General features: G+C 44.4%; 1 protein-coding gene across 50 annotated transcripts in view; it reads left to right on the forward strand.

Annotated features, from left to right (window-relative positions):
* CELF2 (CUGBP Elav-like family member 2) overlaps positions 1–26026 on the forward strand; it is a 524207-nt gene that overhangs the window by 471797 nt on the left and 26384 nt on the right. For 17 of the 50 annotated variants that reach the window (XM_083700428.1, XM_083700387.1, XM_083700388.1 and 14 more), the window contains 4 exons: positions 3628–3711; positions 3822–3885; positions 12260–12394; positions 23847–23969. In XM_083700428.1, coding sequence (XP_083556554.1) covers positions 3628–3711; positions 3822–3885; positions 12260–12394; positions 23847–23969 — 406 coding nt within the window. The remainder of the gene's footprint in view (positions 1–3627; positions 3712–3821; positions 3886–12259; positions 12395–23846; positions 23970–26026) is intronic. The other 33 variants (XM_083700394.1, XM_083700404.1, XM_083700409.1 and 30 more) reach the window with 3 other exon arrangements.

The following is a 26026-nucleotide window of genomic DNA, read 5'->3' on the forward strand; positions in this document are numbered from 1 at the left end:
TGGTTCCCAATCCGGGTTTCCTGCTGTGCCGCTCGCCTGTACATTCGAACTTGGCGCGCGCGCCCAGCCGGCAACCTTCCTCCTGACCGTTACACTGCTCCTGTCACTGCTTCCCCCTTCGGAGAGGCTAGCTGGACCTGACTTCCCCTCCGTACCCTCACTCTGTGATGGAGGCGTGGCCAGCCCTGATTCATCTTCTCTCCCTGCTGGAGGAGAAGCTGGCCCTGATACATGGGATTCTTCCCCCCCACTACGCTCTGGTGGGGGAACTGGTCCTGATCTCCCGCTGCTGCTTTGGGAGTCCCCGCTGGCCCCTTGCTTCTGGTGTGTCCCCCCTGGGACCCCCCCTTGCCCTGGTCATCGGCGCCCCCCTCTGGGAATCTTCTGATTCGCTGGAGAAGCTCATGGAATCTCTCGGGCTACTTTCATACTCCCCTACGCTGCCCTCCGATTCTTCCCCTTCGCTCTCCATTTCCTCTCTCCCCTGTGCCTCTGCTCCTGAGCCCCTGACAATGTGCAAAAAGGCAAAATGTTCACATTTTGGAAATGTTCACAGAGAACATCCCAGGTTCAGGAAATGTCCCATCTGAAATCTAGGAAATCTGCTGGTAGTCATTGTAGACTAGATGGGCCCAGTGGTCTGAGTCAGGTTTAAGGAAGCTTCCTATGGTCTTCTGGATTATGCTGCTACTTGCAAGAGGAGCTGATCCTTCCCAGATTGTTGTAAATTTATTCTTCACCATCCAGACCATAGCTGTCAACTTTTCCCTTTTCTTGCGAGGAATCCTATTCTGAATAAGGGAATTTCCCTTTAAAAAGGGGAAAGGTTGACAGCTATGATCCAGACTTCAAACCAAAAGTGAAAAGCAGCTGAGGAGAGAAGGAATTTGTAGGGAAGAATCAGAAGGCATGGGAGAGGTCAAGAAGAAGAGTAGAAGAGTTTGGATTCTCATGACAGCTGTGGTCTGAAAAGGGTTGTTGCCACCATGGGAACTAAGGTAGAAGAAGAAGAGTTTGGATTTGATATCCCGCTTTACCACTACCTGAAGGAGTCTCAAAGCAGCTAACATTCTCCTTTCCCTTCCTCCCCCACAACAAACACTCCGTAAGGTGAGTAAGGCTGAGAGACTTCAAAGAAGTGTGACTAGGTCACCCAGCAGCTGCATGTGGAGGAGCGGAGACGCAAACCCAGTTCACCAGATTACGAGTCTACCGCTCTTAACCACTACACCACACTGGCTCTCTCAAGCACCCAGGCCCTCCCCAGCTGACCCACACTAGAATACTGGACCCAAAAATGGGACATTCTGAGTTCCAATGAGAAGTGTCCAGGATGTCCAGCTTAAATCAGGACAGTTGAGCAGTATGCATTACAGTACTGCATATGCATTCATTCAACATATAAACTTTATATTAAATAATTGGATATGAACTGATTAAGTGATTCCTTTGTTCACATTTTTCTCTCTCTGTGAGTCGGTTCAGATACAACATTTTCTTCCCATCATCCAAGCCATGGTTTGGAGTGTTGGGAAAGAGTCCTCAGAGTACAACAGGACAGGGCAGGGTCAACCAGGATGTTATAGAGTCAGGGTAATATGCACTTATATAAAACCACATTTTTACACCGCGTATGGTAAACTATATTCTATGCCAAGAGGAGCTGAATACAATATTCAGATTTGCAATACAATATTGCAATACAATATTCAGATTCCTCATTTTGCACAATTTATTCTCAGGTGTTGGGAGGCACAAAAAGGCTGTATTGGACCTCCCACTCCTAACCACTGAGATCTGCTCAGCCACCCTTCCTCCATTCCCCTAGCTTCTCAGGTTTGCCTTATCCAAATATTGCATTGGATCCAGGCCATGTTAGTTGGCCTTGGTTCAAAGTGAAATCGGTGAGATAAGTTGGTCCCACAGGTTTCGATAGGAGCCGAGTTCAACTAACTGAGTGGATGGTTCCAAACCATTTAAAACCTATTCTCACAGTAGTAAGGACTAGAAACTTGAATTTGTTTTGGTTTTTCAAAAGGAAATGCAAGCAGGGAATGCACATAGCTCTGTGTGAAGTTAAGCTCTCAGCCCCTCTCAGAATGGTTTGGTCTTGTGCTGGATGCCTTTAAAATCCTCCTTTCCCCCAGGTTCAGATCATAGCAGATGTTCCCTTATTGTATTGATACAGACAGTTGCCGCTTCAGTAGAAAACGGTGCAAAAATGGGTCGGCGATATCTTTGTAGTCTTTTCACTGGCTTCCTGATGAAGAATTTTGCTTACCTTGAAAGGCAGCGGCCCAATTCACACATTACTCAGATGTGCTGCATTTCCATGGTGACAGCGGAGCAAGGTTGCACTTCCAGCCCCCATAATATCACAGCTACTTTCTGAAATAATTGCAGGCTGCACTTGATTTTCTGCGGAGGAAGCCCTCTACCCGTGCATCTGCTCACACGAACCAGTTCTCCATGACTGTGCAGTCATCTCAGTCACACAGAGCCTCTACACCCACGTAGGTGCTGGCTTAATCGTAGGGATTTCTCTGCAAACATCCATGTGCAAGGTGCAATTAATTCTAAACACAGGTGCAATGTAGGGGGCTTAAAGCTTGTCCCAGCTCCACAGTCAACAGGGAAATGCTGTGTGCGTGAAGAAGGCATGAATGGAGCTTGTATACAGCTTAACATTCCAAACTATGGAATGCATTGCAGAGGGTTGGACTAGATGACCCATGGTGTCCCTTCCAGTTCTACAATTTTATGATTCAATGGCCCTGTGAAAGATGTTGCCTCGCCTCACTTTTTATGACTTTTTTGCGTAACACGAGCAGTACCTGTATCCCTTTTGGGGCAGGTTGTGCTGAACATGAAGAGTAGAATACCCTGGGCAGGAAGGGTGGGATTTAAATTTAATAATAAGTAAACACAGCCAAGCAGACCATAATATGCAGTGGGAAATTGCAGGGTAAGAATGTCTGGGTCTGTGCATATCTGTCGCTAGAGCCTGGTCTGCACATGCCTGAATATCTGTACACTTGATGTCTGTACACTGAACGACTTGTATATGTGAATTGTATCCATTGGAAAACAATGCATTTGCATCGCCGTAAATGTTCTGTTTGTGGTGTCATGTCTCTAGTGGGCCAGTCACACATGCAGGTCACCACCTGATGTCGCAGTCGTCAGGTAGTAAGCGTGCATCTGTGCGTATAGCGCTCTGCGTGGCTTCTTTGGCTTGCCTGAGCAAATGCAGATCTAGGAGAAAGAGGGGCTCCTTATTTTAAGGGGTGCCCAAAATACTATTCAGCACAGGGTCCTCAGGCCCTTTGACTTAGCATTTCCCCTCAGGCATGCTAGATGAAGCAAAGTTGTACACTCTCACCTGAACATACACCACAAAAGATGCCCAAGCGATAAGCCTCTGTTTTAAGTGGGGAGGTGGAAAAATAGACTGTGATTGACGGAGATGAGTTATGGTAACTGCTAGACTGCAGAGGGCAATGATTAGTCACGCTACGTCGGGCTGAAATAGATTTAACACCTGGCTGTTAAAAAGAGTAAATTGATTAATTGTTTTAAAGCAGCAATGTTATTGAGTTTCCCCAGTGTCTGTGTGTTTCTTAATAGAGATTAGACATTAATATGGATTTACAGCATCGACTCTGGGGACCTTCATTTCAACACCAGGCAGAAGCAAGAGACTGTATAAATGTAAAGGAAACTATAAGTATCCCAAATTTAATTTGATTCAGATAATTTTGTTTTAATCTTTAACTTGTTGCGTTATTAACCTCATTAATGTTGTTGTTGTTAATTTGCAGCTTCTGCAGCAAGCAACCTCCTCCAGTAACTTGGGTGCCTTCAGCGGCATTCAACAAATGGCTGGTGAGTTGCAGCTTTCTTGTTAATCCATTTCTTTCTTTCTTTCCCTCCTCCTTTTGTGTTGCTTCTTTGTTGTTTGAGCTCTGTCCCCACGGGGTCTTAAGAAGATCCAGCCACTTAAGAGAGCTTCCATGTGGGTGTCTGTTGTTGCATGGGTACTGCTCACACATGCAAAAGTTTTTGCAGTGTTCAAGGGTATCAGTGGCATTAAAATACTACCCCCACCACCAACATTTTACCCAAATTTACTATTTCCACCAGGCATGTCCAAAGTGCTTTTCGGGGGCCTAATCTGGCCTGCCAGTTGATTTAATCTGGCCCACGTGGCACTATACAGTCATACCTCATGTTACGTCCGCTTCATGTTACGTTCTTTCAGTTTACGTCCCACGGCAACCCGGAAGTACCGGAAAGGGTTACTTCTGGGTTTCGCTGCTCGCGCATGTGCAGAAGTGCAAAATGACGTCACGCACATGCGCAGAAGTGGCGAATCGCAACCCGTGCATGCACAGCCACTGTGGGTTGCGTTACTTTCATGTTGCGAACGGGCCTCCGGAACGGATCCCATTCACAGCCAGAGGTACCACTGTATGTCCTGGGGTTAAATTGTTTTTTTTAAAAAAAAAAAAAACCAGCTTTGGGCGGCCCTCACGCATGTTCCCTTCATCAAATCTGGCCCTCTTTGGAAAAAGTTTGGGCACCCCTGCTTTCAACAATCAAACCTGCGAAGTTAAAACAAAAACCAACACCTATTGTCAGTTACTTCTCTGTGACCCATTTCCAATATTAAGCCTTTGTCTGGAAGCACCTTAAATTTAAGCATATGGCTTGATGCTTCAGGGTGTGCAAGAGATGCCTATGATCTTGTGCTGAATCAGTTTGAAATGTCTCCTCCGGTTTATGTTCTGCAGTCAGTTGCCTATTGTTTCCAGAGTTGTATCTTAGCAAGCAATGTTAAAAAGAGCCTTGCTGGGGTCCGGCTCTCACGTTCCACTTCATCCATGCAACATTGTCCTCCAACCATTGCTAGTCCCACAGTTTCCCTATGCTCTGAAAATCCAAGCAGGGAAGAGACATCGATGGCATATAGGGAATCTCTGGATTTGGAGAGCAGGAAGTGTTGGTATAAGCTTTTAAGTATCTTTAAACTGTACATTTATGAGTATGTCTAAAAGAAGGAAGTGTGCAAAATAGCCCCCGTTTTCCTTTTCTTGGCCACTCGCCCATGCTAACAGTTTGTTAAGTGGTCGGGAGACCTGCTCATCCTTGCTCCTGTTTTGTAGCTCTTAAGGCATATTCCAACAGAGAAAATTCCTTTATAATCTCCGGTGAGAAGTGTTTGCGAGTTCTGTGCAATCAAGTTCATGATAGTCTCGGGCAAGTTTGATAATAAGAAACAGGTATAAGAAGGTTGTGACATTCTTAAGGGCATCTGAAATTACAGAACCTACCTTTTGATAACATGTGCCCTGGTGCCCATTTACAGCCACTGGAAACTAACTAAGGACCTTTTGGATTTCACGAAGAAGTACCCTGCAACATTACAAAGCAGGGTATAGTTTTGTTTTTTATTTTAAAGCACATAATCGTTTGGTCCAGGACTGGGGAGGGGAAGAAGGGAATAATCAAAAGAAAGTAACTGGAAAGCTAGAAAGACAAAGGATAACTTGAAAGGCATTTAGACGGACGGCTACTCAGTAATGAACTGTGTGCTGGTAGTAACCAATGTATAGTGATTAATAAAAGGTCGTTCCAGCTGGGTGACCCACCATGCTAACTTAACGTGGTGTGAGAGGATTGTGTTATAAGCACACACAAATGAGCACAGATGCGCATTGCGCCTGCCATGCAAAAGTGTTGAAAGCCTATTTGCTGCCCCTCTGCACGGTTTGTTTAACATTTCTCACAAAAGCACAAACCCCTCCCTTAGCCCCATTGTCATCAAATTGGCGTGGTAGTTTATTTTTAATTATGCTCTGACTAAATCAGCAAATTGGTGGTGCTTTCCTCCAGCCTCGCAACGCAGGAAAGGGCTTAAGCTATCCGCGGTTCCTCCCTTTTCTCCTCCTCCTCCTCCTCCTCCTCCTTTTTCTTCTTTTATTAATGCTTTGCTTTTGAATGGATCTTGAAGTACGCCTATGAAAAAGAGATGAGCTACTCCCCATTGGCACTGTGCGCTTCATCCTTACAATATGCCATTATTGCACTGGCACCAGAGACTAATGCAGAATCCGCTGTCTGACAATATAAATTGGCCCACAGATGACAATATCTCTGAGTTATTTTCTCTGGCTCAGATCTGTTGGCAAGCATTTGCGGCTTCTATTATGTTACACTCATAATCTAGCGCAGGTTTTTTTTCTTTCCCCGTCATCAAAAATATATCTTAATACGATAAACAACATTTTCACAGTTGGCGTTTTTTGGAACTGGCTTTGAGCTTTAAAGGCTGCCGGTAATGTTTGGCTTTGGTTAGCCCTGTAGAATGAATGGAGCGACGGAAGAGGGAAACGGCGCTGGAGATTTTCCTGTCTAATACAAGTACAGCCATACTGCGTCGCCGGAATTATGGCCCATTGTTGGAACAGCTTGAGACTGGTTCTTCCGATCCCCACATTTTACTGCCGTCTCTGCCAGTTTGTTACCAGTGGTCTCTTGACATAGACTTCAACTTTTCCAAACATCCTCAACACCAACTTGCAATATGGAGCCCCTTTTCTGTTTCATTTTGCCAGATGATTGTCTTCCAGTTCTGCTGGTCATTTCTTCCACTGCCGCCCACCTCCCTCTTTGCCTTCCTTAAAGTGACAAATAAAAGGAAACGTTGGTGCCACTACGGCAAATCATTTTAGGAAGAGATGTGCACAATGTAGATTAGATCTCTGGGCGGTGTTTAGTAGCAGATTGGCAAGGCTTTCTGGTTCCCAGTTATTCAGCAATAGCAACAACAAAATGAATCCACTTAACGTAGGCTCAAATGATGAACATTTTGGGGTAACCAGGAGTGGATTTTTGTGTGAGCTCAGTTCTGGTACTGAAAACAAACTCCTAGACACTTGTGTGTGCCCAGAGGCAATCCTAACTCTGTGTCTTTGGCTGTGTTGTTAAGAAAAGTTTTCTAAGGAAGCAAAATGGTTGTCCTGCCAAAGTATGTAATATTGGGCTTTCCCTCCCTTTAATAATGAAAGTAGGATAGAATTAAGATATCATGAAAGCGATCTGAGAAATGCTCGGTGGTTAGACCAAATGCTACCACAGCCAGTGGCTGGTCAATTGTGCCTGATAGGCATCATCACTAGGGAAATAGTGATTTGTGGCTTAAAACAGGGCAAGAAGTCTCCCTGAATAGAGTCTGGCCCAAAAGAGGTGGCAGAACTAACAGCAGCTAACTGTGACCTGTTTGCAAAGCATTTTGAAGATGAATTTGCTTGCAACCCCCGGGATCCTGACTCTGCTGTTACAGCAGAATCTGGACGCTCAAGGGGTGTCCAGAGCTCTGTTCAGTCCTGTTGTGTTGAATGAGTTTCAGTTTGTACGGTTCAAGGATGTGGACAAGATGCTTGTATCGCTCAGGGCGACCACTTGTGCTCAGGACCCTTGCCCCTATTAGATGCTAAACACTAGCAGGCAGGCGATAATGCCTTCCTGCAAGAAGTGGCGGTCCCTGCCTGCTTGTTGTTGTTGTTTACTTGTTTAGTCGTTTAGTCGTGCCCGACTCTTCGTGACCCCCTGGACCAGAGCACGCCAGGCCCTCCTGTCTTCCACTGCCTCCCGCAGTTTGGTCAAACTCATGCTGGTAGCTTCGAGAACACTGTCCAACCATCTTGTCCTCTGTCGTCCCCTTCTCCTTGTGCCCTCCATTTTTCCCAACATCAGGGTCTTTCCCAGGGAGTCTTCTCTTCTCATGAGGTGGCCAAAGTATTGGAGCCTCAGCTTCAGGATCTGTCCTTCCAGTGAGCACTCAGGGCTGATTTCCTTCAGAATGGATATGTTTGATCTTCTTGCAGTCCATGGGACTCTCAAGAGTCTCCTCCAGCACCATAATTCAAAATTCAGACTTTGGACATGCCTGGGCTAGGTTCTTGAGTGGGTGGTTGCAGATTGCCCTGCAGGTTTCACAACTCAAGTTGTGAGATTTAAAAAAAACACCTCAGATCTCCAATTGTGCTTGTGTTTTAACCGGCCTTCATGAGTGACTCTGCAGTGGTGCTACATGGCTTTCCTGTGAATGTGCTAATGGGCCTTATGAGAGGGTTTTGCAGCCATCCATCTGCCAGTTTTTAACAGGCCTGATTGGCAAGCGGCTGTAACAACTGACATCTGTTCATGCTTATTGATATGTAGATTTATGGTAATTGCTCTGAACAATAAGACATGATATTACCTAAGGTGAACATTAAATTAAATTTTCATGGCCCCTCTTCCTTATAAATATGTTGTTGGGGTTTTTTTTTAAAAAAATTACATTTCAAACAGGCATATTGTGCATCTGTTATGAACATAATTTAATTGTATTTTTAATCTGCCAAGCTGCAAAATCAAAGTTGGGATTCTTGCTGTCCATAATATTGGGCAAGTTTTGTTAGCTTACTGGTATATACCGATTACCGAACGCAGAGTCAGATTCTACTTTTATTCGCAACGTTTTTCTCACATCATAAAGATTAAGAGTTGTTTAGTTTCCAGCAGCTTATTCCCAGAAGGCAGAAGGGGTGTGCGAGGCTGTTTGCGCCACTCTGTCTATCAGGCTGTGCTTTAGAGTTTTAAGTGATTTGCATTTCTTCAGAGAGCGCTGCGTTTGTGGAATGTTCAACGGTTTCAAAGAAAAATGATCACATTATTTTCTGTCCGGCTCTGCTGTGGGATGTAAGGGAAAGGCGGTGGGGAGGGGGAACCAAACACCCGGGGTGCAATGTGAAAAGTGCACATTCAGGAATGCGAGAGAGGCAGCAAGTGCAGCCCACGAAAGTACAATGCAGTCACTTCCAAGGACTGGGAAATCATTGCATTGCCTTAGAAATTACCGTATTATTCAGTGTATAAGACTAGGTTATTGTATTAAAATATAATCCAGTCAGGAGCGGAAAATAGAAAAACAGCTAGAACTAAACCAGGCCAGGTGGAAAAACCACTTGCCCCCAAGAAATCTTCCTGAAAGGGAAAGTGTTCAATGCACAAGAAGAAGAAGCCTAAGAATGTTAAAATGAGATGCCAAAAATGGAAAAATGAATATCTCAAAGCTATTTAAGCTGTTGGAGAATTCAAACACAAAGAACTCCAGTACAACAACCCAAAATAAGAGCCAAAGCCCGAGCATATTTTAAAAAAAGCATCATCAGGTTAGGCCTCAAAACCTAGTATTAAAATATTGTGCCAAAAACCTGGTGTTGTCTTATGTACACAGATAGGGGAGAGGTGGGATGGGAGATTGGTGGCTGCTGCAAGCACAAATATTGTCTGTGGTGTTTTTTGCGGGTGATTGGTGGGTGCTGCAAGGTTCCGTTGGCTATTGGCTGCTGCAGCAATTGAGCGGGCGATTGTTGCTTGCTCTCGGTGAGCGTGCAGACGATTGGTGGCTTCGCCGATGTGTGTGCGATCTGCTGTTGCGTTCCTGTAGGTGAGTGATTTTCGGCAACCCCCTCCCACCCAAAAAATAAAGCTCAAGAAGTCTGGGCAACAACCCCCCCTCCCGGAAAAAAAGTCCAACAACTCTGAGCAATCTCCCCCCATTTTCTATATTTGGAGTCCCGAAAAAAGAGGGGGCGTCTTATACACAAAAAAGTACAGTAGCTCAGAGATGGAGCACTTGGCTTTGCATACAAGATTCAATCCCTGGTATCTCCAGGCATGGCTGAGAAAAGCTCCTATCTGAACCTTGGAGAGCCACTGTCAGACCATGCAGATAACATGAGCTCGATGGCCAGTGGTCTGTCTCCTTTGCAGGTTGCTTTGCTTTCATTTTTGTTTTTATTTCCCCTCTTCTTCTTCTCCACAGTCTTCATTTTCCATTTTCCTCCGCAATCAGGAGTACCAGAGATTACCCTTTAAAGCAGCAGTTCTCAGCCTGTGGGTCCCTAAATGTTGTTGGACTACAACTCGCATCATCCCTGACCACTGGTCATGCTGGCTAGGAATGATAGGAGTTGTAGTCCAACAACATCTGGGGACCCACAGGTTGAGAAAGGCTGCTTTAAAGTAAGAAAAGGAAAACACACCTGATGGCCTCCAACTTGGATGGCTTAAAAAGAGGGTTAGGCAAATTCATGGAGGACCAGGCTATCTGTAGCTACTAACCATGATGGCTGTGTTCTCCCTTCACTGTCTAAGGCATCATGCCTCTGAATACCAGTTTCTGGGAATCGCAGCTTATGCACTCAGGTCCTGCTTGCAGACTTCTCATAGGCCTCTAGTTGGCCACTGTGAGAACAGGACGGTGGACTTGATGAGCCATTGGCCTGATCCAACAGTCTCTTCTTAAGTTCTTCCATTCAATATCCAGCCAGGTCATGTGTGCAAAAAATAGGTGTGCTAGGGTAGAATGCACACAAAAATGCATGTGTTGGTGACAAGAATGTATAAAATGTGTTATGTTAGTGAAAAGCGCTTTGCAAAATTGGCCAAATCTGTAGAAAAAAATTAGGAGAAATTATATATGTATATGTGTGAGTGAGTGAGTGTGTGTGTGTGTGTGTGTGTGCGTGCGCGCGCGCGCGCGCTAATTGCTGAGGAAACATTGAGAACTGATTTAAAGAATGGAAAAATGAGAAACTGAGAAAATCAGAATTGGCATTTCCATCCATCCCTAGTTGCAGAAGGGGCTATGCAATTATTGAGTGGAGCTTCACATGTTAACTAAGAACAGGCATCTTCCATCCAAGGTATCACAGCCTCACTCCTTCTGGCATGTATACATCAGATAAGATTTCTTCCTTAGTAACTGCCCTGGGAGATTATTCCATGACTGCAGCACCTCCAGAGTCGGTCCTAATGCAGGTACCTGAAGAAAGGTCTCCGTTGAAGATTTTACCATATTGGCAGACACAGATGGAGAAAAGTGATTTTCTAAGTATCCTGCTCTCATGCCTCCAACTATATTAAGCCCATAGCAGCATCTGCTAGATCTTCATGCTGAACTAATGCCAAGTCCCACTGAGGATGGTTGCATCTTGTCTGATGCCAAGTTCTTTACACAATCTGCTTCCTAGCATCACACCTAAAAACATCCAGGACTTTTTTTTTCCAGGTTCTTATAATTTTTCATCATCTCTATGCCTGTAAAGAACAACCACACACACCAATTATTTCTCAACTATTTAAAATGCAGCGTGAGGTCTTCATCTTCTAGCCGTTGTTGTTTCTGTTATTAAGTTTACCACTTCTTAAGTAGCTTAAGAAACCAGGCCGAAATATCACTGAAAGTCTTTGGCTCCCCCCAGTGCCCAAGTCATTTCTACATATGTGACCAGAACGTTCCTGATAATTCTGTTTCCCAGTGGAGTCTCCCATCAAGAATTGTCTTTGGCAAAAACTGTCGCTGTAGATAGTGCCGTACTGATCTATTGGCCTGCTGACAGGGCAGACTCTGACTTAGTCTGCAGCGGATTCATTTTATCTTTATGAGTGGGAAAATGTAGAAATGGGAAGCTTGCCATAACTGAATCACGAAGCTTACTGGGCATTTGAAAAGGGCTGTGTTATGTTATTTGATGTACACTTTGACAGGCAACTCTGAGCCACCCAAATTTGGTTGTTTCTGTGTCGTTAGCGGGAAGAAGGGGCCACAACTAGGGAGACAGAATGAAAGTCGAATCCCTGTTCTCTCTCTAGCACAATGGATCTCAGCTAGCAGGATTGAGAAATATCGCTGCCTCGGAACACAGAAAGCTCTCACCAGGCAGCATAGAGAAAGCTAGGCTAGATGGACCAATGTCTCAGCATAGATGGTTGAACCTGATGGGGAGCGAGTGAGAGTTGGTTTGTCACAGGTGGATTACAGGGCATAATCTATTTTGGGTATATTTTATTGGTGGGTTAGCAACAACAACGAGTGCAAACATAACAAATACAAAGAAATCATAAAAAGCATCGTAGCCTGGAAAAACAAATGTGCAAAGATATTGCACAGCAAATGGCCAGCTCATTTAAAACTATACAGAACCTTTATCCTCAATAATGATGGAACTCACAGGTGGAGAAGGCTTTTCTTTCTCTATCTCTTTTATTATTGGTAAAAGGAATGTCGGTATCGCCCTATTTTGTCCATCCAAGAACAGGATAGGGTGGAGGCTCCCAGCTATGTTCATTTAAAACAAAAAAAGTGATTTGAATTTTGTAATCAAGCTCACCGCTGCAGTTTCCTTTTATGTTCTTTCTTCAGGAATGAATGCTTTACAGCTACAGAATTTGGCAACTCTAGCAGCTGCAGCTGCCGCCGCCCAAACCTCAGCTACCACCACCAATGCAAATCCTCTCTCCACAACAACCGGTGCCCTTGGCGCACTCACGAGTCCAGGTATGACCAAATGTGTGTATTGGGGGGGGGGGGTGTCCTCTGTTGTTTTTTCCTAGCTCCCATTTCTTCAGAAACTCTGAGACAGGTGTCAAAGTAAGTCGCCGCCACATATTGAATGCGGATTGGTGAATGTGCCACAGGCTTGATCAGGTGTTGTTGTTTTTTTAATAATAATAATAATAATAATAATAATAATAATAATAATAATAATAATAATTTATTATTTATACCCCGCCCATCTGGCTGGGCCTCCCCAGCCACTCTGGGCGGCTTCCATAAAAACCAAAAATACAATAAAATATCACACATTAAAAACTAATAATAAGAATAAAGGTTTTCTCAGGCTTACATGCCACCATAAATATGTCAGATAGCATTTTCTCAAGCATGAGTCCACTTCTTAAATGTTATTCTTGTGCTATGTACACGTGACTTTATTCTGCCAGTCAAGTAGTAACTAAAATGCAACCTGGCGATTACTTGAAATTTTCAAAGCAGGATTCAGAATGCAAGCAAATGTCCAATGTAAACAAGCAGAGTTTTGCTTGTTTATTCAGACCCACAATTCCCAGTCTCTTAAGGAACCACATGTCTTTCTTTTGCTAGAACTGCTTTTGCAATGCTGTCCTTTTACTTGTGTTTTGATGTGTCGTCTTTCCCCCTTCTGATTTCTTGTTTTCCTTTACTTCACTCTTGAAACGTCTCCCTGAAAAGATTTCTTTGGAAGGGAAACAGGGTTGTGGTTCCTAAAGTTGGACAAAACGCTTAGAAGAAATTTGGCATAAATCTGTGCTAGGGCTGTCTGCAATGGCTAATATTTACCGAGGGATTTCGCGGAGTAGAGTTTGGTTCTGTGGTGACTGGTGCTTAAATAGACCAGTAGGTCACTGCAGATCAGTGCTCCTAGAGCAGCTGTTAACCCTGCTGTGAAGTTTTAAAGGACTCGATTCCAGATTATAAGGACACCACACAATATATAAAATGAATATCTTGCACTTAGCAAATGTTGACTTCTAAAAATATTAGGAATGGGGAGAAGCCTCCCTAATTTTCACTTCTCAAGTCCATAAATGAACTGAAACACAGCAGCCTTTCAAAATTCACACTTTTTATAGTGCAAGTCTCCAAGATAAAAATGTACAATTTGCATATACTGGTGAAAATAGCATTCAAAGTACATTGTCTTTAAGGAACATCACTTGCAAGAATGTGTATATCAGGTAAAAGTGGGGGGAAAGCGTGTGTGTTAGGATAAATTGTGAATTGAAATGCTGACAAGCTTGTGAGTACTTGTTTATATATAAAAAATGCAAACTGCAGCAGAAATGTGAATTGAACTGGATGTTAGAAAAATCGAATATTGAGAAAAACCAAAAATGAGCAATTAATCCATCCCTAAGAGATATTAATTCTGTATTATTTATTTGCTTATTGGGTGATGGGGGGGGTATAATGTGGATATTTGTTTTACAGGTACTATGTGTTAATGTTTGACCACCACCAGAGTATTTGCAGCCACTGTATGGAGGCACATACCTACAGCCTGTGTGGTTTTAGTGGTTAAGAGCGGTGGACTCGTAATCTGGTGAACCGGGTTCGCTTCCCCGCTCCTCCACCTGCAGCTGCTGGGTGACCTTGGGCTTGTCACACTTCTCTGAAGTCTCTCAGGCCCACTCACCTCACAGAGTGTTTGTTGTGGGGGAGGAAGGGAAAGGAGGTTGTTAGCCGCTTTGCGACTCCTGAAGGGGAGTGATAAAGTGGGATATCAAATCCAAACTCTTCTTCTTCTACTACTACTACTACCTTAGTTCCCATGGTGGCAACAACCCTTTTCAGACCACAGCTGTCATGAGAATTGGGTTAACCATGTAAATGTTGCCCGCATTAGAGGTTCAGGTACATAGAAATGGCCACTCCACACAGCCTCAGCTGGGCTCTTGGGGCCACTGAACACACAAAGTATATTTTCCTTGGAACAAGAGGTGCATTTGCAGTGATTTACAGCTGGTCTCTTCCTGTCCTAGCTTCTTGCTATGGTGCACAGTTCCAACTCAGTTGTGAAATTTTATTATTTGTAGCAGCTGCACATGATGCTCCTTTCCCGCCCCCCCCCCCCCGCCCCCTGCCATGTGAATATCTGCTGCCACTGCCGCTGTAGTTCTTTCACATTGATGAGACAAAAGGCTTCTGACTCAGGGTTGGGGGTTTTTTGGTAGGAAATCCATTCTAGCCACTTCCCTCCAACTCAGCTGACAACCTTCCTCCTTATCTCTCGCCTCCAGAGCTGGACAAACGCTTGGTGACCAGCAGGGCTTAGAATCTGCAGTTTTCAAATGCCTGATTCTGAAACTCTCCTTACCTTGATTTGTCACCTAGATCTGTAGCCGCTTCCTGGCTGGCATCTCATAATTTTGTGGGTGTCTGGTGAAGTTGAAAATGTAAAAAGGGGTTATTTTGGACCTGGCTTAGTACTGCACATTTCTTATGTACTGCTGAGAGGATGAGAGGGAAACGAAAGATGATGGTACTCAGGGAATGAAACTAGTTGGTGATGTTTCAGGTAAAACAAGCAGGAACGCACAAGGAATTTTAGGGGGGAAAGGAAAGCAAACCAAAATAATTTTGCCATGTAATAATTTTGATTCATACTAGAGATCTTGTGTGTTAGTGTGCTGGAGTGGGGAAACCTGGTTTCAAGTACAGTGGTACCTCGGGTTACATACGCTTCAGCTTACATACGCTTCAGCTTACAGACTCTGCTAACCCAGAAATAGTGCTTCAGGTTAAGAATTTTGCTTCAGGGTGAGAACAGAAATCGTGCTCCAGCGGCGCAGCAGCAGCAGGAGGCCCCATTATCTAAAGTGGTGCTTCAGGTTAAGAACAGTTTCAGATTAAGAACGGACATCCGGAACGAATTAAGTACTTAACCCGAGGTACCACTGTATCAGCCACTCGCTGGATGACTTTGGGATATCCAGCGTACCTTGCAAGGTTGTTGTAGAACAGTATGGCAGTGACTTCATCATGATGTTAGTGGTCACCACATCATGTGGTCATAAGTTTCACTGTTTAACTGTTGGCCCTCAATCCCCCAGCATTCAGCTTCACTGGATGACACAGGGGAGAGGCAGAGAAACACCCACATCATCGTCATCATCATTATCATCTATTTATACTCCAAGCATCTGGCTGGGTTTCCCCAGCCACTCCAACAAAATCTTAAAAATACATTAAAACATCAGTCATTAAAAACTTCCCTAAATAGGGCTGCCTTCAGATGTCTTTTAAAAGTCTGACACTTTGAATTGTGCCCGCAAACGTACTGGGAGCCAATGTAGGTGTTTCAAGACTGGTGTTATGTGGTCTCGGTGGCCGCTCCCAGTCACCAGTCTAGTGGCCCATTCTGAATTATTTGTAGTTTCCATGTCACTTTCAAAGGTAGCCCCACGTAGACCGCATTGCAGTAGTCCAAGTGGGAGATAACCAGAGCATGCACCACTCTTGAGAGACAGTCTGTGGGCAGGTAGGGTCTCAGCCTGTGTACCAGATGGAGCTGATAAACAGCTGCCCTGGACACAGAATTGACCTGTGCCTTCATGGACAGCAGTGAGTCCAAAATGACTCCCAGGCTGCACACCTGGTCCTTCAGGGGCACAGTTACCCCATTCAGGACCAAGGAATCCTCCACATTTGCCCACCCCCTGTCCCCATAAAACAGTACTTCTGCCTTGTCGGGATTCAACCTCAATCTGTTAGCCGCCATCCATCCTCCAACTGCCTCCAGGCACTCACACAGAACCTACACCGCCTTCTCTGGTTCTGATTTGAAAGAGAGGAAGAGCTGGGTATCATGTCTACTTTTGCCACACCATACCCATCATGTCTGCACCCCTGTTCTCACCTTACCCACCATCATCATAAGAATGTAAGACGAACAGTACTTTGCCAGACCAAAGACCCATCGACCTCCACAGGCTGTTTCCCACAGTGGCCCAACAGATTCCAATGGGAAGTGCATAAGCGGGACATAAGCACAACACTCTCTTGCTAGTGTTTCCTAGCAACCAGTATTCAGAGGCCTGTGGCCTGTGGCCTCTGATCCTGGAGTTCACATATAGCTATCATAACTAGTAGTCACTGACAGCCTTATCCTTTCTGAATTTGTCTAATCCCCTTTTAAAGCCCTCGTAAAACAGTCCAATTATTATTACCACAGAAGCAGTAATAATACGGCAAGTTTTTGTTGAGGGGCAGTCCACCCATTGCTTAACATTTGCCCCGGGTTCCAGAAGTCTGTCAGTGTATGAGTGACACCTGTCCCATCTGCTTGTTGAAGATGTGCAAATCGCTTTTTTAAAAAAAAAAAGTGTTTTTTTTTGTTTTGTTTTAAAAAGTGGCCAAATGGTCTTAGCCTTTTGCACCATCTCAAAGCCGCAGGCCCCAAACAATAGACGTGTTTATTTTCATCAAGTCTCACTTATAGTAACAACCTCTGATACATTCAGAGAAACTCCCAAATCCTTATGCCATTATGAAATTCAGAAGCTACTGTTCTGGCTAATTTAGCATTCTTTCCCTTAATGTGAAAATTGTATACAAGAGAAGCACCAGCTCCATTGACTTTAATGAAGCTGCCATGCACTAAGCATTATAAAACTTGGAAATGCTTTAGAAATGTGTTTAATGGCTGGAGAATGGTCTTAGAGAGTCATTGTAAATTTATATAGAAGCCTTGAGGTTGTTAGCGGTCGTCCATCAGCTATCAAATTAGAGACTGAAAGAGCTCTGGCACTGAAAACAGTGCCCTGTGATAGGGTATTTCTGAACATAGGAATAACTGTGCTGGATTCAACCACTGGTCTATGTAGCCCACAAATCTTTTTCCTAGAGTGGCTAGCCAGAAATCTCTAAGGAAGCTCATGATCAGGACATGTTGTTGTGTGGCGTTCTCCCCATTTAGGATCCCAGCCACGCCATTCCATTTTCCCACTACCAACAGTCCATCAACATTTCATGCCTCCTGAGCATGCTCATTCCTCAAGCTGTTTTTGTGGTTCCCCTCCCCTTAGCTCCCCCTCCTTATTGTCCTGCATTATTGTATTTTTACATCTGTAAATCTCAGAGTTCCCTCAACCCATTAATACGTCTCTCTTGTGCATGGACTTCTGGCCACTTACCTCTGTCCATTGTTTATCTATTTCATCTCTCGTTTCACAAGAGGAGGAAAGGGGGCACACAATAATTACTATTTGTTGTGTTTATATTCCACCTTTTTCTCCAAGGATCTCAGGGTGACGCACATGGTTCTCCCCCTCCTCAGTTAACCTCTACAAAATCCCTGTAAGGTAGGTTAATCTGAGAGGCAGTGATTAGCCCAGTGAGCTTCATGGCTGAGTGGGGATTTGAACCCTAGTCTGCCAGGTCCTAGTCCGACTCTCTAACCACTACACCACACCGGCTCTCAAATAAACAATATTCCTGAAGTTGGCCAATGGTCTCCCATCCAAACATTGGACAGACCTAGATCTGCTTAGCTTCAAGTAAGGCTATGAGCTCCTGTACCTTCAGACTATACCTTAGTCAGTTAACTATTAAGGAGGCCTAAAATGAGCAAAAAATGGAATATTTGAATGTAACACATAGCCAGGCTCTAAGATGACAATGATTGCAGAAAGATAGGCTGTTTTAAGAGTCGTCGCTGCCAAGATAGGGCAAGGATGTGTCTCCATCACATGCAATGAGAGAGTAGCCCAGGCCCCAGCAACAATTCTGGGGGTTATTGCTTTGGTTGGTTTTCTTTTAACTATTTATTTTGTGGTTTTTATCCTGTAAGTTTATCTTGTGAACCACCTTGATGAAGGGTGGTATATAAATTTCAATACTACTACTACTAATAATAATAATAATATTGATAATAATAATAATAATAGTGTTCAGAGCCAACCATGCTGCAAGAAGTAAGATTCTTCACTTACACATCCCTGTATGCTCAGCAGGGCTCTGATCCAGAAGGTTGTCCTCTGATTTGACTATAGAGATCTCAGAGAGATAGCATAGGGACTCAGTAGCAGCCCTTTATGAATCCTGCTATCAAACAGAAACATCAGTTTAATGGCATTGTTCCTCCTTGCAAACTCTACAACTAACCCAGAAACAACCCTTTGTTAAGATGTTCTTTGATTTCAACTTTCTTATCTGGCTCTACATTTTCCACTCCATTAAATACTTTGTAAACCCGAATAAAAGCTTTTCCTGGTTCTTCTCCGCTCCGTGGAATATGCATTTAGTTCTCTAAAGCCTCATGTACCATTTCTAAAGCATCTCCATTAAAACCTGGACAATAATGGAACATTTATATTTGCCTTTCAGTGATGGTAAGGAAGGGGCCGCACCCTCCATTTATTTATTTATTTATTTTGGTTTTCCTTTCCGTCGCAAGAGGTATTGGGGGGTGGGGTTTAGTATTGAACTACTTTAATTGAACAGCCGATTGCTTTTCACCTAGAGACCGTTTCTTGTTTTATTACAACAAAAGTGGCAGGCTGGCTAATTTAATGACATAAAATTGTGATGAATGAGGCTATAAGATCGGCATGTATAGGTTTATAGGATTTGCAGGTTTAGGTAGCCTTGAGGAAGCGGCATGAGGTTTTGGGCTCGGGTCTCTTATTTGGACTTCAGACTGAGCATCCAGCTTTGCTTCTGACCTCCAGGATTTCAGGCATGGATCTGACCCAAAATCTGACCTTGGAGATTCCAAGGACTGACCCCTAAATTTTTAAAGTAACGCTGGAGCTCACCCACCCACTCTGGTAGGAATGTAAGAAGGCGCTGATTTCTGATCCTTCCCATATTTGTCACATGCAGCACTGCTTCCGTTCCACTGCAGTACAGCTCCCAACAACAACAAAAATGGTGCCATTTGTCTTGCCATGGCAGAATTTTATATAAGTAACTATGCTATCCACACTGTCCCATTTCAGAGCAAAGGCCATTCATTTCAATGCAAAGGAAATGCAGTGCAAAATTGCAGATTGAAACCAACAACAATACTGGTGATATTTGCTGGAATGATTTCCGTTTCACACGAGGCTTAAATAAGTGAACTTCAGCCATTTCTGCTCCTGTTTCCCTCTGAATTGTCCAACACGTACACACACACACACACACAGAGAGAGAGAGAGAGAGAGAGAGAGAGAGAGACTCCTAATTCAGCAGGGCTCTTCATTGGAACAGTCTCCCTCTCCTTCCTTGGAGGTCTAAAAGCAGAGGTTGGGTGGCCATCTACCATGGATGCTTTAGCTGAGATTCCTGCATCCTTCTTCCAACTCTATGATTCTGTGAAGCATCAGACTGCCCACTGCAGCCTTTGAGCCCTGCATTTCCTGCAGGTGATTAGAGATATACCGGTGTTGGCCTTGTATATCCACAGATCTTTGTTGCTGTTGTTTAGTTGTTAAGTCATGTCCGACTCTTTGTGACCCCATGGACCAGAGCACGCCAGGCACTCCTGCCTTCCACTGCCTCCCAAAGTTTGGTCAAACTCATGCTGGTAGCTTCGAGAACACTGTCCAACCATCTTGTCCTCTGTCGTCCCCTTCTCCTTGTGCCCTCCATCTTTCCCAACATCAGGGTCTTTTCCAGGGAGTCTTCTCTTCTCATGAGTTGGCCAAAGTATTGGAGCTTCAGCTTCACAATCTGTCCTTCCAGTGAGCACTCAGGGCTGATTTCCTTCAGAATGGAGAGGTTTGATCTTCTTGCAGTCCATGGGACTCTCAAAAGTCTCCTCCAGAACCAGAATTCAAAAGCATCCATTCTTTGGCGATCAGCCTTCTTTATGGTCCAGCTCTCACTTCCATACATCACTACTGGGAAAACCATAGCTTTTACTATACGGACCTTTGTTGGCAAGACCTTTACCTGCCTTTTAAGTACCTCATCAGCTTGGCAACCATTCTTCTAAACTTCCTACAAGATTGATAAAAGCAGTTGTCGCCTGTTTTGCTACAATTAATTCACTTGATCTCCCAGATAAATGTAGATGATTGTCTCTAGCATTCTTGACCAGTCCGCCTGCTGAAAAATCTATTTGCACAGAATCTCTCTTCTTCTCCCTCGGGATGCAGTTAAATGATTTATGGGTTATTCATTATGTTATCCATCGCACAAAAGGTTGCCTTTGTTAGGTAAAAGCATTCAAGTTTAGAACACAATTGTTTGAAATGCAGCCCATTTTTATAGAAAGTTTAAGAAGCTTCAGCAGAGAAGCATCACAAAACGTCTGTGCCCAACATTCTTTAAAAGCTTTTTCTTTATTTGTTCACTTCGGCACAATGCGTGTCTCTCCAATAGGCAGTTCAAGCCTGCCACAGTGACATTTTGTTATAGGCCAGTACACCCACTGTGCTATCTATGATTCGCTTCCAAAAATTATCTAAAAATAACTGTACCTGTATGACAGTTTTCCAAATGAATCAATGTAGATGGCTCATCTTGGGAGATGGCTGTTTTCAAAATCCTGCATCTTATTCCTCTAAAAATCCACAAAATATTTTCCCATGTAAGGAACACGCTGACATTTGTTTTATTGCACTCGGTGATAATAAATATATCCGGAAAACATGAATAGAGTCACCTAATTCAAGCTGGTTCTGAAAAGGCGTGAAAAGAAGTAAAATTAGGTTTTCGGGATTTTTTTTTTTTAGTCCTGCTCAACTTCTGAGTGCTGTGTGATGCAGAAGATTCACAACCCGGAAGGATCTTCCAGCAGTTTATGAAGCTCAAAGTAGCATTTCCCCCTTTCTCTTGTTCTATTTTAAATTGTAAATCCCATTTAATTTTCACTTTCAATTCCTCCCTCTCCTTTGTATCTGTTACCTTGTGGAATGGGTGCAGAACTGCTGGTCCTTGGGCAAGTGAAGCCCTCTCGGTCTTTCTGAGTATCTTTGGTACCTACCCAGGTCAGGCCTCTTGGCTGAAATGTGTTCTTGAAGTATAAGAAGGGATTTCTTGTCCCTGGTTGGAGATCTGCATGTCTGTAGAAACCTCTGGCTTTTGTGTGGCTGGAAGACAGCCTCCTGTACAAAGTCACATACCTTGTGCCTTCTCGTGCCTCTGGCCCCACCCCACGCGGCCCCTGGAAGGTTGCGTTTCTCAGGCTGGAAAAAGGCCTCTTTTCCTCTGCTGCAGGGGGAAACGCACAGGTACATTCACACTATGCAACACTTACCACACACCTCCCTTGTCATGTCTAGTTTGGCCCTAGCCCTTCTTCTTTCTTCTCTTCTTTGGTGATCACTCGTAGCCGAGTAAGATTGTCTTCCATCAACACAGTTTTAACAATGAGTCTGTAGGTGACTGTGGAGGCCAATTCTGGATCCACACATCCTTCCACAGTGGGGACATTGGTTACGGTGTGGATTTGCCAAGCGTGTCTTCCTCTTAGCACGTTTCTCCCTTGCATCCTGAGTTCGAGTGTCTTCAAAGCCCATGACACCTTTGGTAAAGGCTGTTCTCCAACTGGAGCACTCGCAGGCCAGTGTTTCCCAATTGTTGGTGTTTATACTACATTTTTTAAGATTTGCCTTGAGATAGTCTTTAAACCTATTTTGTTGACCACCAGCATTACGCTTTCCATTTTTAAGTTCAGAATAGAGTAGTTGCTTTGGGAGACGATCATCAGGCATCTGCACAACATGACCAGTCCAGTGAAGTTGATGTTGAAGAATCATTGCTTCAACACTGGCGATCTTTGCTTCTTCCAGTACACTGATATTAGTTTGCCTGTCTTCCCAAGTGATGTGTAAAATTTTTCGGAGACACCGCTGATGGAATCTTTCAAGGAGTTGGAGATGGCGTTTATAGCCCTTATTATTAAGCTGACTAAGCAGTCAAAATGCCTGTCATTATGATAGCCACAGTATGTGCAGAAGTGTGGCTTGGGTGTTCCAAGCACCTTTGAATGGCAGCCTTGACCTCGATTTTACATGGGAGACAGCATCAGGGTGCAGGGACACTGGTTCCCAGTGTTTCCATCTATTGAGATTTGTGCCTGTTTGTATCTGCACTGCCCTGCCCTGCGTTCTATCTGCTGGTCACACTGATATATTTTTTAACAACAGGTGTGTTTTGTCCTTCTCTACAGGAGAAGCTAGGGTGGATCAGATGAACACAACATACAGTAGAATAGAACCTTTCCACCATTTGCAATAGTGTGTGTGTTAGAGAGAAGAGGTTGTGGTAGGGTTGCCATACATAGCTGGTATTCAGCCATCTTAAACAGCGTCCGGACAGAAATTGCTGAAATTCAGACATGCCAGGAATGTAGATTTTTGTGAATTTCTTTCAAAAATAGTTTAAAATCTCTCCTTTTTTTAATTTGAGAAAATAGCTTAACAGCTTTGCCAAAACCTGCTCAACAACTTTTGTCCGGATTTTCACTTTTCTAAATATGGCAACCCTAGGTTGGGCTATTATCTCTGGCATAAGAATAGGGATGCTACCGGAATACCTCCTTCCCACCAAATTATTTGCCAGTGAAATGTTGGAAAGTACTGCAGTCTCTCTATGCTACATTGGGGCCCGGGGCGGTCAATGGATCCGGAAGCGCTAAGCTGATTCATACTCTGGGCCCATCCCACACGCATCTAAGATCCATATCTGCACTCACACAGTCACACAAGACTCAGAGGAAGACTATTTAGACATTCTGCACGTACAAACCAGCACACAGCTATATTGCTGGCTTGTTCGGGTTATTTGCTGCCACGGCGTCATCAAGCGCTGCTGTCAGCTATGCAGCGCACAGGGTAGACATGCTACCTTGTACGCAACAGCGATTTATGAGAAGCACTGACCAGGAGCAGGCTGTGAGTTCTAAGCCATCAGAATTAATTTGAAGCTTAATAAAACTCCACACCTGAAGGAGCTTTAATATTAAGTGGCTCGTTGCAACCACAAGCACCAGGTCTCGCAGTTCGCTCAAAAGCGCCGGCACATTTTTTTGTGTGGGCCTAGATGTTTTGTGGCATATTAAGGGACGTCTAATCCATCAAAGGCTAATTAACTGAGTTCTTGGAAAGGTGCTGTAATGTAATAGGGGCATTAGTTATGTGCAGCATTCCAGCTCTCAACCGGAGGGAGTCTACCCGATAAGGTTAGCAAACACTTTTCTTACTTTATGTAGACTGTCCTAAGACAAATGTAAGTGAAGGAAGCACTTTTTCATTTAATGTGCAAGCTGACACAGGGAACCAATTTACATCAGAACGCAGCTTGATCTTTAAAAATAAAATAAACAGACTATCAGAGAAGTTCGTTATATCAGCCACTGTTACTCATTACAAAGCTAATCTTCAGGTGAGGTAAGAAGTGACCTGCCTGGTTACTGGCAATTTGGGGGCAATGGGACGCTGATCTTGGACATTTTCTTCTGTCCCTGTTTTTATTTCAGCATTTGGGAGTCCGCTGCAGTTGTCTTCCAACCACAAAGGGCTCCTTTACCTGCCCGTATCCCCCAAACTGACAAATACCTGCCTGGAAGATGAAATGAGAGTGAGGACCTTTCTAGCAGACGGTCAGTTTTTTTTAAGCAGTTTTCACCCATTTGCTATGCAAAGTCCAGAGGCCTTCCCCTCCATGTTGTGCTTCTGTCACAGGGATACATAACCATGAAAGTCCCACGCAGCACACGCATACTCCTTTTACACACTGCAGCTGCTGTAAGTATATCCCTGGGGGGCAGAGAGAGCCATAGCTCTGTGGCAGAGCCAATGCCTTGACCACAGAAGTCCACAGGTTCAATTCCCCATCCCCCAATCTCTAAGTAGGGATGGGAAAGACCTGGGGCATCCCTAGGGGTTGGGTAGGTTGGCTCCCTCCAAGGCCGCAGACCCGGGTGTGTGTGTGCAAAAATCAAGAAAGTCTTCACCTGTTTGCAGAAGGACAGCAAGGAGGGAGCCAGACTGGCTTCTCTAGAGAGGGAGTTCCAAAGTAGTCTGAGAGGAGCCACCACCGAGAAGGCCCTTTCCCTCACCCCCACCAAGTGTGCCTGTGAGAGTGGCACGACCCGAGGGGAGGGCCTCTCCCGAAGAGCTCAGAACCCATGTAGGACATGTAGGACACCTGAATGAGTCCTTTCTGAATACACTCTCTTGCATGATGTAACACAATCTGCAAGTATTTGCTTCTGCAAGTATTTGGTTCTTTGCTTGCAACTCTCTGAGTTCAGCAAAGCCAAACAGGACCTGTTATCTTGATACACCTGTATAGGACATTTCAAAGAAACCCTAACGGCTGTATGCTCTCTATAACTAGCCCTGGTCAACAATCTGGCTGCAGTTCTTTGAGCCGGGTAAAGTTTCTGAGCACTTTTACATCTCAAGGAATGGGTGTAGCCGGTGCAGTAGCTTTAACAAATGGTTGCAAATTTTGCCCGTTGTAGTCTGTCTTACAGAACCTTTGAGAACTAAGTTGGAACCAAACAGCAGGAGCTGTGGACTGTCGACATGAAAAGACTGTTTCCTGCAGGCTTTCTGCAAGCACATGTCTAGCCGCTGCTGGAAACAGGATGAGGGTCCCTCGCTTGATTTTTCCATGGCTCTTTTAGTGCAACATTCCAGAAAGCTTGCTGGAAAGAAAGCTTTCCGTTTTATCACCGCCTAGTGAAAGATCAAAAGGAGGGGCGAATCATTTTTGATTCTTAGGCATGCTGTTAATGCAAGCTATGGGCCATTTATAAAATCAAACGGACATTCTAGTCAGTATGCTTTCCCCCCAGCTGAATTTAATAGATGCAGTTTTTCACAACATGCAGTAATGCAGTTTGAATGAAGTAAATATTCTGGTTGGCTGGAGATAGATTTCTGCAAAGGGCAGGTAGCTTAATGCCAGTCACTCATGCTCAATAGCTGGATTGATGTGCTCTTTTGAATCGCCACCCAGGTTTACCTTCAGCAAAGGGATTAAATCCACCCCCCTCCACATTTTCAGTCGTATCCAAGAAGTTTTTTAAAAACACATAACCTTCCAGGAATCAACTAAAAACTCAGAATGTGGTTATTATCACATGGAATAATTGGAGCTCGTGGGGTTTTGGACCCTCACGGCGCAATCCTAAACATGTCTATTCCGAGTAAGCATCTCTGAATTCAACAAGGCAGTGACAGTGAGCCCATGCCTCTCCCAATGTTGGTTCCAGCTCCCATCAGCCTTGACCCTTAACCATGCTGGTGGAATCCGATGGAAGCTGGAATCCAACAATATCTGGAGGGCAGCAAGTTTCTCAGCCTTGCAATAGGGCTTACTCCCTTTTAAGTGGGTGTAAGATTGCAGGCATGGGATGCGGGTGGCGCTGTGGATTAAACCACAGAGCCTAGGACTTGCCGATCAGAAGGTCAGCGGTTCGAATCCCCATGACGGGGTGAGCTCCCGTTGCTCGGTCCCTGCTCCTGCCAACCTAGCAGTTCGAAAGCACGTCAAAGTGCAAGTAGATAAATAGGTACCACTCCGGCGGGAAGGTAAACGGCGTTTCCATGTGCTGCTCTGGTTCGCCAGAAGTGGCTTAGTCATGCTGGCCACATGACCCGGAAGCTGTCTGTGGACAGTAAAGCGAGATGAGCGCCGCAACCCCAG

The sequence above is a fragment of the Podarcis gaigeae genome, assembly GCF_964106915.1.
Source record: "Podarcis gaigeae genome assembly, chromosome: 10".
Taxonomy (NCBI): Eukaryota; Metazoa; Chordata; class Lepidosauria; order Squamata; family Lacertidae; genus Podarcis; species Podarcis gaigeae.